General features: G+C 28.7%; 1 protein-coding gene across 1 annotated transcript; it reads right to left on the minus strand.

Annotated features, from left to right (window-relative positions):
- Window positions 1-1,175: 1,175 nt before the first annotated feature.
- Window positions 1,176-6,670, minus strand: LOC126681861 (BEL1-like homeodomain protein 7). The gene is made up of 5 exons (XM_050377415.2): window positions 5,827-6,670; window positions 4,347-5,308; window positions 2,888-3,267; window positions 2,726-2,786; window positions 1,176-2,028 (listed from the first exon to the last, which is right to left on the minus strand). Exons 2-5 carry the CDS (start codon window positions 5,238-5,240, stop codon window positions 1,327-1,329), a joined length of 2,037 nt encoding a protein of 678 aa, XP_050233372.1. The 5' UTR covers window positions 5,241-5,308; window positions 5,827-6,670; the 3' UTR covers window positions 1,176-1,326.
- Window positions 6,671-16,465: the final 9,795 nt, after the last annotated feature.

A 16,465-nucleotide genomic window follows, 5' to 3' on the forward strand; every position in this document is an offset into this window, starting at 1 on the left:
ATCTTACGGAATAGATCAAAATTACAGTAGAAATGACAATTAACAAATTTCCAACCAACGTTAAAAAAAAAAAACAAATTTCCAACCATCTTTATTGCAAATCAGAATGTATTTTGTTTTCATTTTGATACAAAAGTAATCATCAATTGTACACTTCCCTTTCCAATTATCAAACAAGAATATGTATCTTTGCAATATGCTAATCTTCCAACCAATTCTTTTCAATATACAACAACTATGTTTTAAACACAACCTTCAAAAATGACCTTTCGATTATTTCACGCTACGAAATCATGTGTGTGTTTTCTTAATTAAAATGTTTTATTTCTCAGTTTTTTTAGGAGAGTAAGTCCCTGATTCTGTTGCTGCTAGAGTCAATGGCAAGTCCAGCTAAGAAGTGAGTGTTGTAATTCGTCTTGTATTAGTTAGATTAATGTAGCTTTTGGAAGTAAAATAAAAAATAAAAAATTTTCTTTGGTGTTATTTTCGAGTTGGTTGTTTTTATTTTAGCTGTTACTGTAATAACATTTTATGATGTATTGATATATGCATCTAATTGTTATTGTACTACTCATACTCTTGGTTTAATTCTTTTTCTTGATTTGGTACAAGATGTTGCCTCCTGCAAAATCACCAAAAATATAAATGCTGCGAGTAGCATTTGAACTATGACTTACATTGCTAAACTAGGATGTCCAAAAAAATCAAGCCAAACTAAATCAAACCAAATCAATTGCAACAATTAATTATAATCAATAAAACATGATGAATCCCTAACTTATACATCAAGTAAACCACAAATTAAAAAAAATTGGATTGAAAAGTGACTGCAATCTACTTAAAAGGTTGTACAAAATTGACTGCAATCTACTCAACAAACTGAATCTAGATGAATTCTAGAGAAAATAATGCACACCGATCTAAATTCCCTTCGTTTTTCAATAAATTATTCTATTAAAGTTAATTAAAAAAGAGCACTGCCACAGCTTATAGAATAACAAAGGTAGTTAGTATAATTTTAATTGAAAAAAATCAAATTTTTTAATGTATATGAAAGTCAAAAATAAGTCCATCAATAATCACAGTAGAAATGACTATCAACCAATTCCCAATCATCTTTATTGCAAATCAGAATGTATTTTTTTCATTTTTTTTTTCTCTTTTTGATACAAAAGTAATCATCAATTGTACACTTCCCTTTCCAATTATCAAACAAAAATATGTATCTTTACAATATGCTAATCTTCCGACCGATTCTTTTCAATATACAACAACTGTGCTTTACACACAACTTCCCAATCTTTCAAAAATGATCTTTTGATTATTTCACGCTACGAAATCATGTAAAAAATGGGAGGAACTGAACCTATGTTGCCTGTTCCCCGAATTCAGACATTCGAAATCGGTTGTCTCGGCACCTACTGAAGATGCTGTTGCGCCGTAAATCTCATCCCCTCTCATGGGAACGAAACTGTGATGGTTCGTAGCAGACATTGGTAAGCTACCGTCCTCACAGTGCTGCAAACCCAGTGTAAGCGACACTCCGCTTCCACTCCCAAACCTCCCTACCTCCGACATATGATAGGCTGCAGTCGCTGCCGCCATGAACCTATCACCGCCCCCGTCAGGGTGAACCATCGCGTCGGGGAATAGACTGCAATCGTCCATATTACGCCTTTGTTCCTCCCTTAGCTTTAGCAATTCGTATTCAGTAATCACCTCGCCACGTGTCATATTATGAAAATTGTTTCTTGTAGTTGATCCCGCCATTTCTATATCAGACACATGGTCGGATTTCGATTCCATTAACGGTCCAATGCTACATCTTTCGGTCGCTGTTGAACTTGCACTTTGTTGCATTTCTTCCCCTCTATCTTCAGATGTTCCGATATCGCCTTTCGTTGCTCTTATAGCATTTTCAGAAGAGGAATTAGACTCCATCTCTGCATCACCAGCCTCTTCTTTATACATTTCTTCTACCATAGGCTTCCAAAGACGCACCCGTGCATTGATAAACCAATTTGAGACCTGAACACAATAACACACATCTCAGAATTTTATGAACAACGTACGTAAAAGCGCGCAAGTGACATTGCCTAAAAGGTGCCGCATATTGGATAAAGATTAACTATTCTATAATTCTTATCAGAAATAGATGATCACATGCATATGTAGCAAACAGTTTAAACTATCGAGTGTCTCAGAATGATCACATCTGTCAGGAAAAGCTGCCAGCAACTTTTGGACAGTGACGCCAAATCTTTACTACTTTGTCACACAAGGATCACATACAAACTCAGAAGCTGACTCATGTTTTTCTAAGAGATGCCAGTAGCTGCTCGTGATAGACACTAGCAACTCCCGAATCCAACAGGATCCATCTGCTTTCGGAACTCAGCAGCTGTTACTTTAAAACAGCTTAATAACTTTGAGCCTATTCTCGGCTGTTGACATTATCAGCAACCGTTTAAGAGCTTGGGAAAGTGATGCCGAGTCTTCACTACTTATTGTATGAAGATCGTATATTAATCAGAATTTGACTCGTGTCTACTCTAAGAGACAATAGGAACTAAAACTCCAACTCAGATAACGAATTATGTCGTTTTTAACAGACACCAGCAACTGTTAAGTCCATTATAATGCATGATCATAGATTTCTCTAACTCAAACAAAGGCTCTCTAGTTTTCTATAATGATTGCTTAGTTAAATGCGAGTTAACTTTACCTGACTTCTTGTCAAGCCTGTTTGCCTTGCCAGCATGATCTTATCGGAATCCTTAGGGTAACTGATCAACATCAGCAAAAGTTAGTACTAAAGTTGTAGATGATTTCTTCATAAGAATAGCGATAACATAATTGAAAGACAAGAAAAAGTTAGTGGACTTACGGATGAAGAAAATGCTCAAACAGCCAAGCACGAAGAATTGAAACTGAGCTTTCAGGTAAACCCCTTTGTGGCCTCCATGCATGTTGCTGCATCATTCCAAGCTGCTGAAGAGCCCTCTGTTGCCTGAGCTGCTGATCCACATATCGCAGGCGAGTTATTCCAACTCCTTTACCATTTTCTGATGTTTCTTGCTCCCCGAGGTTCTTGCGTGTTGCTCGAATTTGACCGCTTATTGCATCACGCAAGCACCTAAAGTGGCGAGATATAGTCTGGAGGGCAAGTGATGTGTATGGTTTAGCTGCCCCACACCCGGCTATCACATCAAATGACGAAACCACAATTTGCATCTGGTGATAGTACTGCTTGTACCTTCTATCGACCTGTGAAAACAATTGTAAGCATGGGTCCTTTATCATGCATAATTAAGATACACCACAGAATTAAATGAGAACCTTTTATATTTTGGAAATCTATATTTTTGGAAAAGCCTACCTCGAAACAAAATATGATTAGAGAAGGGAAAATATAGTAACAATTTTGTGAGATGTCAAATGCATGAGGCATTGATCTGGACCTGGCTACGATGAATGATTATGTACAAAATGAACAATGAACTCCAATTTCTATTGCAGAAAAGGAAGAAATTACAACTAAGAGAACCACATGCATCTGGAAACTTAAAGTTCAAGTTGCAGCACTCACTCCTTGTACCAAAAGAAAATCAGCATCTTGGCTAAAGTTCACAAAACACATAATATCTCAACATCTCTTTGGGGAGAAAAACTTTTATGTACTAATTCTAGCTAATGAGCATAAATACCACGAAATAAGGTTTGATCATCCTATTTATGGGGATTTCATAAATATTCCATTCCAAAAAAAAAAGTTCGAAACAACTGGGAATTATTTTGGAAATTACGTGCATTCTTAAGTGGACCAATACGTCTGATCATGAGCAAACCTATTCTTGGTAAAGGTTTCCAAAAGAGAGAACATTGTATTTGTAGCATTACTATAAGTCTATAACAACTACAAATCGATTAAAGAACATATCATAGCTTGAACATCACATGCCGTCTGCGACTTTAAGGAGCAAGCAGTAATTTAACTAGAGACTTCTAGTATGACAGCTTCTCAGCAAAAAGGCCATAATGGCTTTAGCTGGTAGCAGTTTCACTTTGTTCATAGTTCATAGTTGACAGACAAATATTATAGCAAATCATGGACATTGTAATTGTCCTTTGGTTGGTTACAAACACATTGAAAGACATAGAAAGAGAGGACACTAAACATTGATCAAATATAATTTCATTGGTCAAATAAACAAAGTATAGCTGTTTATAGGAAATTATGATTCAGTAACCGCTAATTCTGCATTAAATTGTGGAAAAACAGTTCTATCAACAAACAAGAAGGAAAAATAATGAACTGTAGAGAACTAATAACGCGCTGGACTTACCTCCTCTAACATGGACAAAAGCTTCGTCAGCTTATTCTGCAATTCTTGACGTTCAGCATGAGAAGGCTCATTTGGCAAGTTATTGGTTGATTCTTGATGGTTGGAAGACTCGTCTTTCGATCTTCCATCGCCTTCTTTAGAACTATTCATCTCGTGCTCATTTGTGCTTTGGTTTTTTTCTTTATCAGGCTGCTTGAGAGCTTTTCGAACATTGACAACTTCATCAAGCAGTTGTTGTGCTGCCTTAAGATACTTAGAACTCGGAATAGTTCTTGCAAAACTAGTCAATCCATACGGAGATAAGTCCCCTTTATTCAAATCTTGATTAGCTCCGGAATAATTAGGAGACAGATGATATTCAGCATGTTTCGACTGCTCATCTCTAGATGAGTCATTCCTGCCACCATCCTCATCCATGATTGTTGGAGTAGGACTTAAAAATGAAGCCAGGCCTGGATTTTGATTCCTGTACGAGATGGAGGGCATTTGGATTCCGGAAGGAATTTGTGTGCCGAGGCTGAGTGACAAGCCCTGACCTTGCAAATTCTGCCCATTGTGAAGAATCCCAGATTGTCCATTCATTGACTGCATAATCAGCAAATCATTTCTACCATCTCTCCATGCATTAAAATTATGCTCCCCCATTCGTGATCCACTGAGGCTTGACATAATACCTTGCTGCTGATGATTTGAATCCGAAGTCTCCGCATTCTGAATTTCAATACAATTGTTTTGCTGCTGGGAATGAGCAGCTAATGTATCCGAATATGATCCAGAATTCACATACATCATCACATTCCCAGGAAGAACCGATGTATCTGAATACGAACCTGGTATATATACCATTTGTGCACCATCTCTTTGGTTATTTCCATTAGCATAATATGTAGCCATATCTAATTCTATAGTCTTTGTCTTCCTCCACTTATCAGTCAACTCAAATTACATAATCATCTGAGTAACTGTAAAAAGCCATTGAAAACCATCACCAACAGCTCTTAATGACACCAAAACAAGCAATTACAAGATTATTAAACAGAAAAATACTAACATTAATTATCGTCAAGATCATTTAGAAGTTATTTTTTACATAACATATAGCTCAGGCACAAAAATTTCATCAACAAAATCCAACTTCACATGACAAAGAAGAAGGAAAACATTAAAAAATCTGAATTTTAAAGAAAAATATCATTAAATTAATGAAGCATAAGAAAACTGTTTAAATAACAAAAGCTAACACTAACAGGTGCCCAACTACCAAAAAAAAATATGTAGATGATAAAAATTTATTAAAACATGAAGCAAGACAAAACCATTATCTGCAAATCCCCAAAGATATTCACTTAAAAATAAAAAGTCAAGTTATAATCTTTAATTCACCATCCCCAAGATAAGTGAAAAAGCAAGAACAATAAAATAAGAATTTAGCTAAAAGAAAAGCATGAAAAAGTCCAAGATTAGAGCAATAAAAAATTACCTGAAAACCAGTAACATCTGTGGGTGTTTTGGGGAACAGAAAAAATCATCAAAAACACAAACTTGATCTCCAAATCTGATGATCCCAATACATAAACTATAACCACCCTTCACTTTTTCAATACATACACATACGAGAAATTATTACGTGAACCAAGTTTGACACGTAGAATTAGGAACATCCGCTCATTCTCTGCACAAACACACTCTAAATTTCAACTATGCATACAAATTATACAAAATCATAAACAAAAATTCTTCTTTTTTCCTCCTTTATTGAATAAATTAGCTCACTTTTAATCTTTTTCTCCAACAATCATTTCACAAAAACCCCACGTGAGCACTTCACTTTCTCTCTCTATCTCTAAAAAAGAAAAAGAAAATGATAACTTTCTCTTTGAGGGTATCTTTGTAAGCCCATTATTGCAACTTTTGGAAAGATTTAAGCTTTTTTGGGTAATCTTTTGGCTAATTTGAGATTGACCCAGAAATAATTAAGCAAGTAAAATAATGAAAGTTTTGATCTTGACTTATAATTTCTTCTGTTAGGGCAAATTGTTTGGTGTTGGTGGTGATGTTGTTGCTGCAATTCTTGAATTGGGTTAAAGAGTTCAATCTGTAACTACCAGTTGGTAGACCTAAAACCCTCTCTTAAACCCCATTACTTTCTCTCTCTAGCCAGTTAACAAAATCCATTACTTTCTCTCTCTAGATTCTCTCTCTAACTTGTTAACAAAAGCCATTACTTTCTCTCTCTAACCAGTTTCTATGTATGGCTTCTTCATCTCTCTCTCTGTCATCCTTAAGCATGGATGGATGAAAGGTCTGGTTTTTTGCTGCAATATGCACCATATGATATAGCCCATACAGATTCTTTTTTTTTTCTTTTCTTCTTTTCCATAATTTTTAGTTTTTCTTTTTTATCCATAAAAGATAAAAGTAAAATAAAATTATAAATTTATAATTTTTTTTTAGTATTTACTAAAATATACTCACAATATATTAGATTTTTAAATATTGTTAATTTAATCTATTTTTTTTTATATTTGCTGAATATACTTGTAAGTCATTTGAAACTGATATGACGTATGATTGTATATACCACGTAGAATAAAAAAATTATATATATAATCGAATAATATTACACACATCAAATCAAAATAAGTCGTAAAATATATTGGTAAAGATTGAAAAAATAAGAGATCGATATTATAAAATTTCAAAATTGTAATCCATTTGATAAATTATTGTTGTGAATAGATAAAATCATTTTATTGTAAATAAACTATAAATATATGTTGTACATTCAAATTTTGTTTATTTATTTGTTTGTTTTTTAACTCCTTCAGATTTTTGAAATTTAAGGAAGAGCCCCAATTAGGTACCCATGTCACTGTTTTTGTCCTTTTGTACTAACTAATGTTTCAGTTTTTGCATTGAGGTCTGTATTTTGTTGTTTTCCTATTTTTCTCCCGTATTATTACCCTTTAATTATATAAGTAATTTTTCTGTGAAATTATTACGAAGACTGTCTTTAAATTTATATTTCAGAATTAACTAAATATTTTTTTAAAAAATAATAAAATTCTTAATTTTGTATTTTCGAAGCAAATAAATTATTTTTAATTTAATCAATTAATTAGATTTATAACTCTCTTAATCTAGGTCAAACAATCCTAAAATTGTATATTTCACACGGGAATTTAGTTGTTCTTAAATATAAATTTTAAAATTTTATTTATTAAAGTGATTTATTTGATCCGAAATCATAAGTTTTAGGATCTAATCGACCCAAAAAAGATAATATATATTTATTTAATTCTGAGACACAAGTTTGAGGACCGTGTTGACTTTTTATTCGAATTTTAATTATATTTTTTTAATTTGAAAGGAAAAATTAAAAAAATTATAGTATAACTGGTGTTTTAAGAATCAATTAGTTCAATCTAAAATCAATTTAGTTGTTTTTTTTAAGTAATAAATAATGTCAATATTAAAAAAAACAGAATGTTAAAAAAATTAATTTCTGCTACCAGGAGTATTATTCTTAGCTCTTTCATGTCAAACTTGATTTTTTTTTCATCTATAGGATATTAAGAAATAAAATGCCGGTGGGATATGAATCATTTTTTTAATATTTAATTTATTTGATTCACAAATAAAATAGAATTCAAACCTAGTTAAGCAATTGTCATCTAACTAAGTAACATCACACCAATAAGTTATAGTTCAAATACTATAAACTCTGAATAGCAAACTGTTAGGTCGTGTGTTCGATTTTTCCCGCAAACGTTCTCCATCTTCAAATTATCAAAAAACTAAATAACATCGAAATCAAAACGTAAAAAGTAACATTAAAATCAATATAAAAAGTTTAAAGCTGAATTTTAGAAATGCATAATGTTTTGACAATATTTTAGTAACAAAAATATGTTTCAATCGTAAAATATGAAGGGCAAGTAATTCATGTGGAATTAAATTTAAGGCAAAAAGTACAAAAAAACCTTCGATTTTTTTCAAAAGTACAAATCATCAATTTTACTTTTTTTGGGCACAATTAAACCCTCGTGTTTTTAAAAATGAACAATTAAACCCTCGTTATTTTAAAATCAAACGAATAAAACCTTTTAGTTTACTTTTGGGACACTTCGGTAAACATTATAAACATTAAAATTATTTTTGAACTTTTTTCCTATATGATTATGGGAGACATGTCAGTCATTAACGAGTGTTTATAATGGTGTTGGACGAAAGGGATTATTTGTTTTATTTGAAAACAAAGAGAGTTTAATTATATCGAAAAAAATAAAAAAGTTGATTTATACTCTGTAACTTTTCACTTTAGTACTTTATCAGAGTTTTTTTTGTTATACATTCTTGTAACATAAAATTAATAATATATGATAATACACAAAGTCTACAACTTAATTCACATGATAATAAGTAAATTCACATAAAATGCCAAAGAGCATAATTACATAATATTTATTTAATTTTACTTAAAATATTATTTTATTTAAAAAGATATAAACTATAACTGAAATAAGTATGATTACTTTGTATAATTATTTTAAAAAAAAAATCTTTGTGTAACTAGAAAATTTAGTAATTTTGTAAATATAAAAAAAAAACTTTTATTGTAACTAACTTTATATAACTAGAAATATATTTTAAGAATTTTGAGTACTTTTTTGACAGTCTGTCTTCATAAAAGCTTGTCATAATAAAAATAAATCTTCATTTGTAAAATGGGAAGGAAAATATTCTCATGCTAATATCAGTAATTTATTTTTGTATTTTATTGCTATAGCCGATTGTGAATAGATTGTGTTAAAACATAATTAAATTTCACCCAAAAATATCATTTTCCAATTAATTTTTAGGATAACATTGTACCAATCACACTGAACAAGTGATGTAAGTTTTAATTTATATTATTTTTGAAAAAAATATCAATATTGGACCAATCAAACTCATTCTTGGGTAGCTCTCTCCTTGGCCTTTTTGAGAAAGGATGCCCCATATGATATGCAATGAGCAAAGAAAATGATTATATGCTTGGACTTTCATGGAAAAATATCCAAAACTTCCTAATAATCCTTCTTATTTTTATCAACATTAAATTGCATCAACTATCAAAAATTACAATGAAGGAAGAAAAAATTGTATTTTCTTATCAATTATAATATTTGTATCACTAGACTATCATAGAAAAATAAAAATAAAAACTCAAAATCAAAATTTTTAAACCAAATCATAATATTTATACTGCTTGAATGTCATGCAAGTCATTTTCTTTTAAATTAACTGCAAATTAAATTATAAATCTTAGCATATTTTACAATTATAACATATTTTTTAAAATATTGACAATGTTAAATGCATATTGTCATTGTTTTATTGGACACTGGACAATTTTTTATAATAATACTAAACAAAAATTGTAATATATATCATTCTAAATTCAAATGAGTACTTTTTATAGAAATTTTATGTGTACTCATGGTTAACTATTAATAATTTGTGTTTAAGATTATTAAAATTTAAAATGTATTTGGTAGATGAAATACACTCTAAAAATTATAATTATAATTAATTATTTTATCTACGATAGTGTAAACTAAATATGCAATTTTATTTTCTAAATGAATAAAAGGGAAAAATAGAGCCATACTCCTTGCCAATAATATTATAAATAAATAAAAGGGTAATGTCATAAAAATTCACGAACTTTACGTTTTTTCATTTTAATCACGAAGTTTAAAGTTTCTTATTTTTATGCACGAACTACCACTTTTTTTCAAATTCATGCACGGTGCTGAGGTGTCACGGCTCCATTGGTGTAATTCGCTGAGGTGGAGGTCATTTTACACCAATGAATGAATGTCACCTCAGTACCGTGTATGAATTTGAGAAAAAGTGGTAGTTCGTGCATGTAGATGAGAAAATTTAAATTTCGTAATTAAAATGAAAAAACGTGTAAAGTTCGTGATTTTTTTTGACATTAACCCTAAAAAAAATAGAGCAACTATTGAGAATGAAATGGGTCCTATGATATTTAAATGTGATTTTAAATTTTGGTATTGGTCTTGTGGACCCATTTTTTAGTTGGAAAATTAATTGTTATTCAATGACCAATATATATCTTCAAATATTAATGTTATATTATATAGTTCATGCTTTGCTATGCTGACATAGTGTATGACCCGAAATTGGATTTTGTATCCATCATATTGTTATTGGATAGTGATTAAGAGAAACGTAGGTCCATTTCACAAATTAATCTAAATCATACTAATTTATGCTCTTATTCTAATTGTTGCCTAACATTTTTAATTGGAGTAATGAACCAAAATAAAATGTTTATTGCTTTCATCAATTTTGATCAAATTTTTATTTATTTTTAATTATAGTTTAACGTATTTTATTATAACCAAGTTCACTGAATTAAATTAATTAAATTTAACTTTAGTCATATTATAGCCATCGAATGAGTGGGATCATGTTTAATTTATTGAATTAGATATTTTTTATTATTATCAACACAATTTTTTTTTTCAAATCGGACTATAATTAACACAATTAAATATATAGTTGGACTTTATTACATCTAATTAATATAATTATATACATTAGATGTAATAGAACTATAATTACGACCAAATTCAGTAGTAGTATTATAAAAAAAACATTTAAAATTATGGAGCAGCATAAATTTTGTAATTGAGATTAGATGAGATAATTAAATATATACTAATTATTAAATTAATGCAACTACTGACTAAGAACAACTGACCAATTTACAAACTTTGATTAGCTTAAAAGATAAAACAAATGTAATAATTGTGACTTGCAAATCCACAATTGCTAACAACCGGTTGTAGCTTATAGCTCAAAATCGAGAATTTGCTAGCTGATTGAGAAGATTGGAGAAAAATGAAAAAAAATTATGGATAATTTTTACGAAAGTGCAACAGGGGTAAAGGGCGAAATTAGCCCATAGCTTATTTAAAAATAGCCACTCAGTGCTACTTGGTTTTTTTAATACATTTTAGTATGCGTACGCAACGCTGTTTTTACAAAAATAGTTTTAAGTATTAGATAGCAACGTAAGTTTTTTCCCTTCAATAAAGTATAAGCTAATACACGATCATATGCAACTTGTAACATCTTTTATAGTTACTCTATCATCTTGCTAAATTACGCGGCAGTTTATTGCGTTTCATACATCAAAAACAAGTTATACGTAAAAAAAGTCTTAATAAATGAGATTGTGGTACAATCAATAAAATAGGAACTATAGCGGTTTGTTAATGACCAATTTGTAAATTATATTTTAACCAAGTTCTCCATTATATTTTCTTACTATTAAATTTTAATTTTAAATTAGATTGAAAAATGATTGATGTAAATCTTAAGTAGTGATTGAGTTATAAAGTGAAAGAAAACACATGAATACTAAAATAATGTTCAATATGATATCTAGTTAGATAACATTCTCTTCAACAATTACCATTTTCAATTATTCTTGAAATTTCCTTACTTTAGTTTTGAAGAATGATTGAAAATTTATAATAAACAAACAAACAATATTGTTCTTAAAAAATATCTTTTATTAAATCAGTTTCACTTGTGTATTTAGCTTTGATCATATTTATCTAGAGCACATAATACAGTCTAATTATTTGAAAGCATGGACTCAGATGAATGAAATCAATCAAACTTATTGTGTTACAACTATATAAACATTTGATTTAAAAAAAAACTATAAACATTTTATGTATATATGTATGTGTTAGGTTAGCTTTTTGCACCAAATTTCAATTTAATATAATATAATTGGAACCATTAGGCAAATTTGGACCGGCATGGGACCTTACATTAATCAAAAACATATTAAAAATTTATTCTATACATGAATAAACTTTCATTTATATTTGTTCTTATTCAACCATCCCAAATTATATACTTTCATAAAAATCAATTTGACAATCATATTTTCAAAATCATCTCACTGTTTACATAAATTAAACAAGTTGAACTGTTTTAAATATAAACTCAACATAATAAAATAAAGTTTACAAATTCAACAAGTTGAACTGTTTTAAATATAAATTCAACATATTAAAATGAAGTTTACAAATTCAACAGGTCGAACTGTTTTAAATATTATGCATTTTAATCTATTTTGCAACTTCAACATAAATTTTAATAGCGATTTAATACACGTATTTAATGTGGATTTTCAATTTAGACAATTTAATACATGAATTATATTTTTTTTTTGCAATTTAAAGCACCAGAAAAATTTCCATCAAAGCAGTATGGATGTGGACACATGAATAAATACTGTTCTGTTGTCTACATCAATATTTTTTTGTTGAAAATTGCTTAGGCGTTTCAAATTGCAAAATTCAAGATTGATATATGGCATTATCAAAATTTAAATGTCATATTAAAATTATAAAACACGTTAAACTTTATAATTTTTAAAACAATTAAGTCAATTCTATAATCTACTAGTAATACAATTAAGTAGATAAAAACGTTTACTTTTTTCTATTTGTTGAAATTTGAGGTGATATCGAGACAAGTAAAAATTGATTTGACATGATTAGTGAAATTATTTATCAAAAAAACAAGATTAGTGAAATTTGTTGATTGATGATTAATTGAAGTTTGACACTTGGCATATTGATTATGTAATTTATAATATTAATTTAATTAGGTTTGTGGAGTGGGTCCACTGTTAGCTTTTAGAATCAAACTATGAAAAAAGGAAACTGATTCCAAAATTAAATGGTTTCCATCTCATTTGATGACGTAGCTGTGACATGGATGGTGGGGTCACCTTTAAAATAATGTATTGTGACCTGCGTACGCTCTATTTTTTTATTATTATCTAGAATGATTAAAAATGAGATTTAAACACAATAATTGTATGTTCTACTATTAATTATCCCTCTAACATAAAATAACAAATTTATAATCAAATTTACATAAATTAAATATATATATATATATATATATATATATATATATATGTGATTAGATAGTATATTTTACTAGGATATTTCAATTAATATTTAACAAATCTCCTAAACATTTAAAAACATCTAGAATATAGCTCTCTAAGAAAGATTTTTTTATAAAATTTTATATGTTAAAAATTTATATCTAAAAAATAAAAATTGTATTTAAATTTAATAAACTCTTAATTTTTTATTTTTTATTAGTAAGTAGCATTCATTTATTTTTCTTCCTCATTTTCAACTAATTTCCTTTATTTTCATTTGTTGGAAAACAAATATTTTCTCAAATAAGGAATAAATTTATTTTGAAACTTAAATGGTTATAAATTGGACATGAAATCTTGACAAAGTTTAACTCTTCAAATATATAAAATAAATCTAACTTTGATTTCCATAATATGTACTAGCACAATGCACTCTTAATTTATAATAAAAAAATTATTTAAAAAATTAAACTTTATTATCGAGTCTATAAAAGATGTTCTAATATTTTGTTGATATGAGCATTAGAAGAAATAAGTAATAAATATTTTGAGAAGAATATTAAAGACAATAATTTTACTATTATGAGATAGAGGGAGTATTTTAATTCTTAAAAAATGATATTAATGATATTAATAGGCTATAAAACTGTGTAGGTTTTAGCCTCTAAACAAAAATAGAATGAAACTTTAATATTATATTTTTTTTTCCAATTGGATATAGGCGGAACATATGATGAAAGTAAGTCTTCGCCATTACAAACCATATAAATCATAATCTAGTTCTAAACAAATAAACAATTTTTTGTATCATTCATAATCTAAAATATACAACAGTTCACATTTTTCAATACTTAAATTTATAACAATTTAGGCTAGGTTCGATTTATGGAATATGTTCGAAATAAAATATTTATTCCGTATAAGATAATTATTTTTTTTGTTTTGATTCATGGAATGGTTTTTTTACTTGAAATTGTTATTCATGATTTTATAAAATAAGTATTTCTCAACAAAAAAATGACTATTTCATTTTTTTATGGAATTGTAACTCCATTTCAAGATATTTCATTTTATGAATTACATTTAGTTTTATTTTTTTAAAATAGTTACAACCTTCAATTTAAGAAGGGAAAAGGGTCATTTATGCCTCTAACGTTTGCCTCAAGGATCAAGCAAACCCTCAACGTTTATAAAGGTTCAAATATGTCCCTAACGTCTTAAAAAGAGAACAACCAGGCCCCCATTTTGACTTATAAATGAAACGTTCGGGCCCTGCTTGTTAAAATTGGAGGGCCTGATTGTTCATTTTTCAAGACGTTGAGGGCATATTTGAACCTTTCCGGACGTTGAGGGCTTGCTTGATCCTGTAGGCAAACCTTTAGGGTATAAATGACCCTTTTCCCATTTAAGAATGTGCTGTCTTGGACAAATAATTGTTTAGTACAACAATTTATTTTATCCAGTGGCAAGCAGTAATTGAAAGCTAACTAATTCAGAAAAAAAAAATATTATTGATTATAGCACTTGTTTCTTGCTTAAAAGGGATAAAATTGATTGAAAAATCTGTTGAGCTATCTCCTGATGGATAAAATGGTGAGCATCATCAATCACAACTACTTCAAAGTTAGGTACAGGACTCTTCAATAATCTCCATTAATATTTTAGTCCTTTGTTTCAAATTAAATAAACCTAACATCCTTGTCATCAACTATCAATTTTGTCCTACCATTTTTTTAAATAACTATAAGTACTTTAAATTCTACTCTGGCTAAATATGCCTGTCAAAATTCCAATTAAAAGTACAATATAAATTAATTCCTTTTAACTATATAATTTGAAGAAAGATATTAAATGTACATTAAATTTACTAGACCATATAAAGATATATACTTATTACTTTAAGTAATTTTTTGACTATAATTCTCAAATTAATAATGCTATTTTAAAGATATTTCCAAAATGTTTAATTAAGATACTCTTTGAATTGGATGATTTTTGGTCTATGGATTCTAAGAAAATCATAAGTTTAGATATAATGAATGGTAAATTAAAAAAATAATGTGATTCTATTTTTTAAACAATATAAAATATTTCAAAACCACCAATGAGCTATAGCTCAAACGGTATAAGCGCTAGGCAGCAATCTGCTAGGTCGTGGGATCGATTCCTCCCACAAGCGCTCCCCCATCCCCTAATTATCAAAAAAGAAATATTTCAAAATCTTTGATTTAAAATTGGATTACTTGTGACGTAAATTATAAATTTATCGTGTTCTATAACATGAACTTTAAATTTTGATAATGTCAAACAAGACTATCATTATATTGCAAATCACAACACCAAACATATTGGATCAAAAAGATGTAGATGTAGAAAGAATGTCAATTTTGGTGTTCACGTTATTTTTTTAAATTGATTGATATTCCAGGTTGTAAAACATTGATAACTTTGCTAAAATTTTAAAATTAAAGTGTAATTACAAAATATGCTATTTTTTTAATATAATATTTTTTAATCCTTTAAAATTTCACATTTTTTAAATTAAAATTCATATCCATCAATTTTTTAATGAATGATTGATTTTAATGATATTTTATTATTTTAAAATTATCTTTACATATTTACAAATTGTGTATTCAATTCAATTGTTATAATTCAAATTTAAATTTATTTTTTATAAAAATTTAAAATTTATTGTTTTATGAAATTTAAAATCACCGATTCAATATAGAAGCTTTCTCAAAATTGTGGAATTGTAGGGGAACGGGTGTCTCGACTCTCTCTGGCCTGAAGAGGCAAAGATTGGCATGCAATTTCTGCACCCCCAGTCATGCCCTACAAACAAATGCTTGTTCAGGACCACATTTATTATCAAGCAATTTAATATTTAATATGTAGAATTTAAATTTATGCAAGATATGCAGTACAATTTTAAAATATGTCATATATATTTAATAGCAAAATCAAAAAATAAAATAAGAGGGACTGAAACGGGTATTGGTTTAGAACTTAACAAATTGATTGAAACTTATTAAAACTTCACTAATAGTCTTAATCAATATTTGATTGAAACTAAAAATCTGGTAAAAATTCTCTCTGAAATTCTTTTTTATTTTTTTGCAAA

Source organism: Mercurialis annua, linkage group LG5 (genome assembly GCF_937616625.2).
Source record: "Mercurialis annua linkage group LG5, ddMerAnnu1.2, whole genome shotgun sequence".
Taxonomy (NCBI): Eukaryota; Viridiplantae; Streptophyta; class Magnoliopsida; order Malpighiales; family Euphorbiaceae; genus Mercurialis; species Mercurialis annua.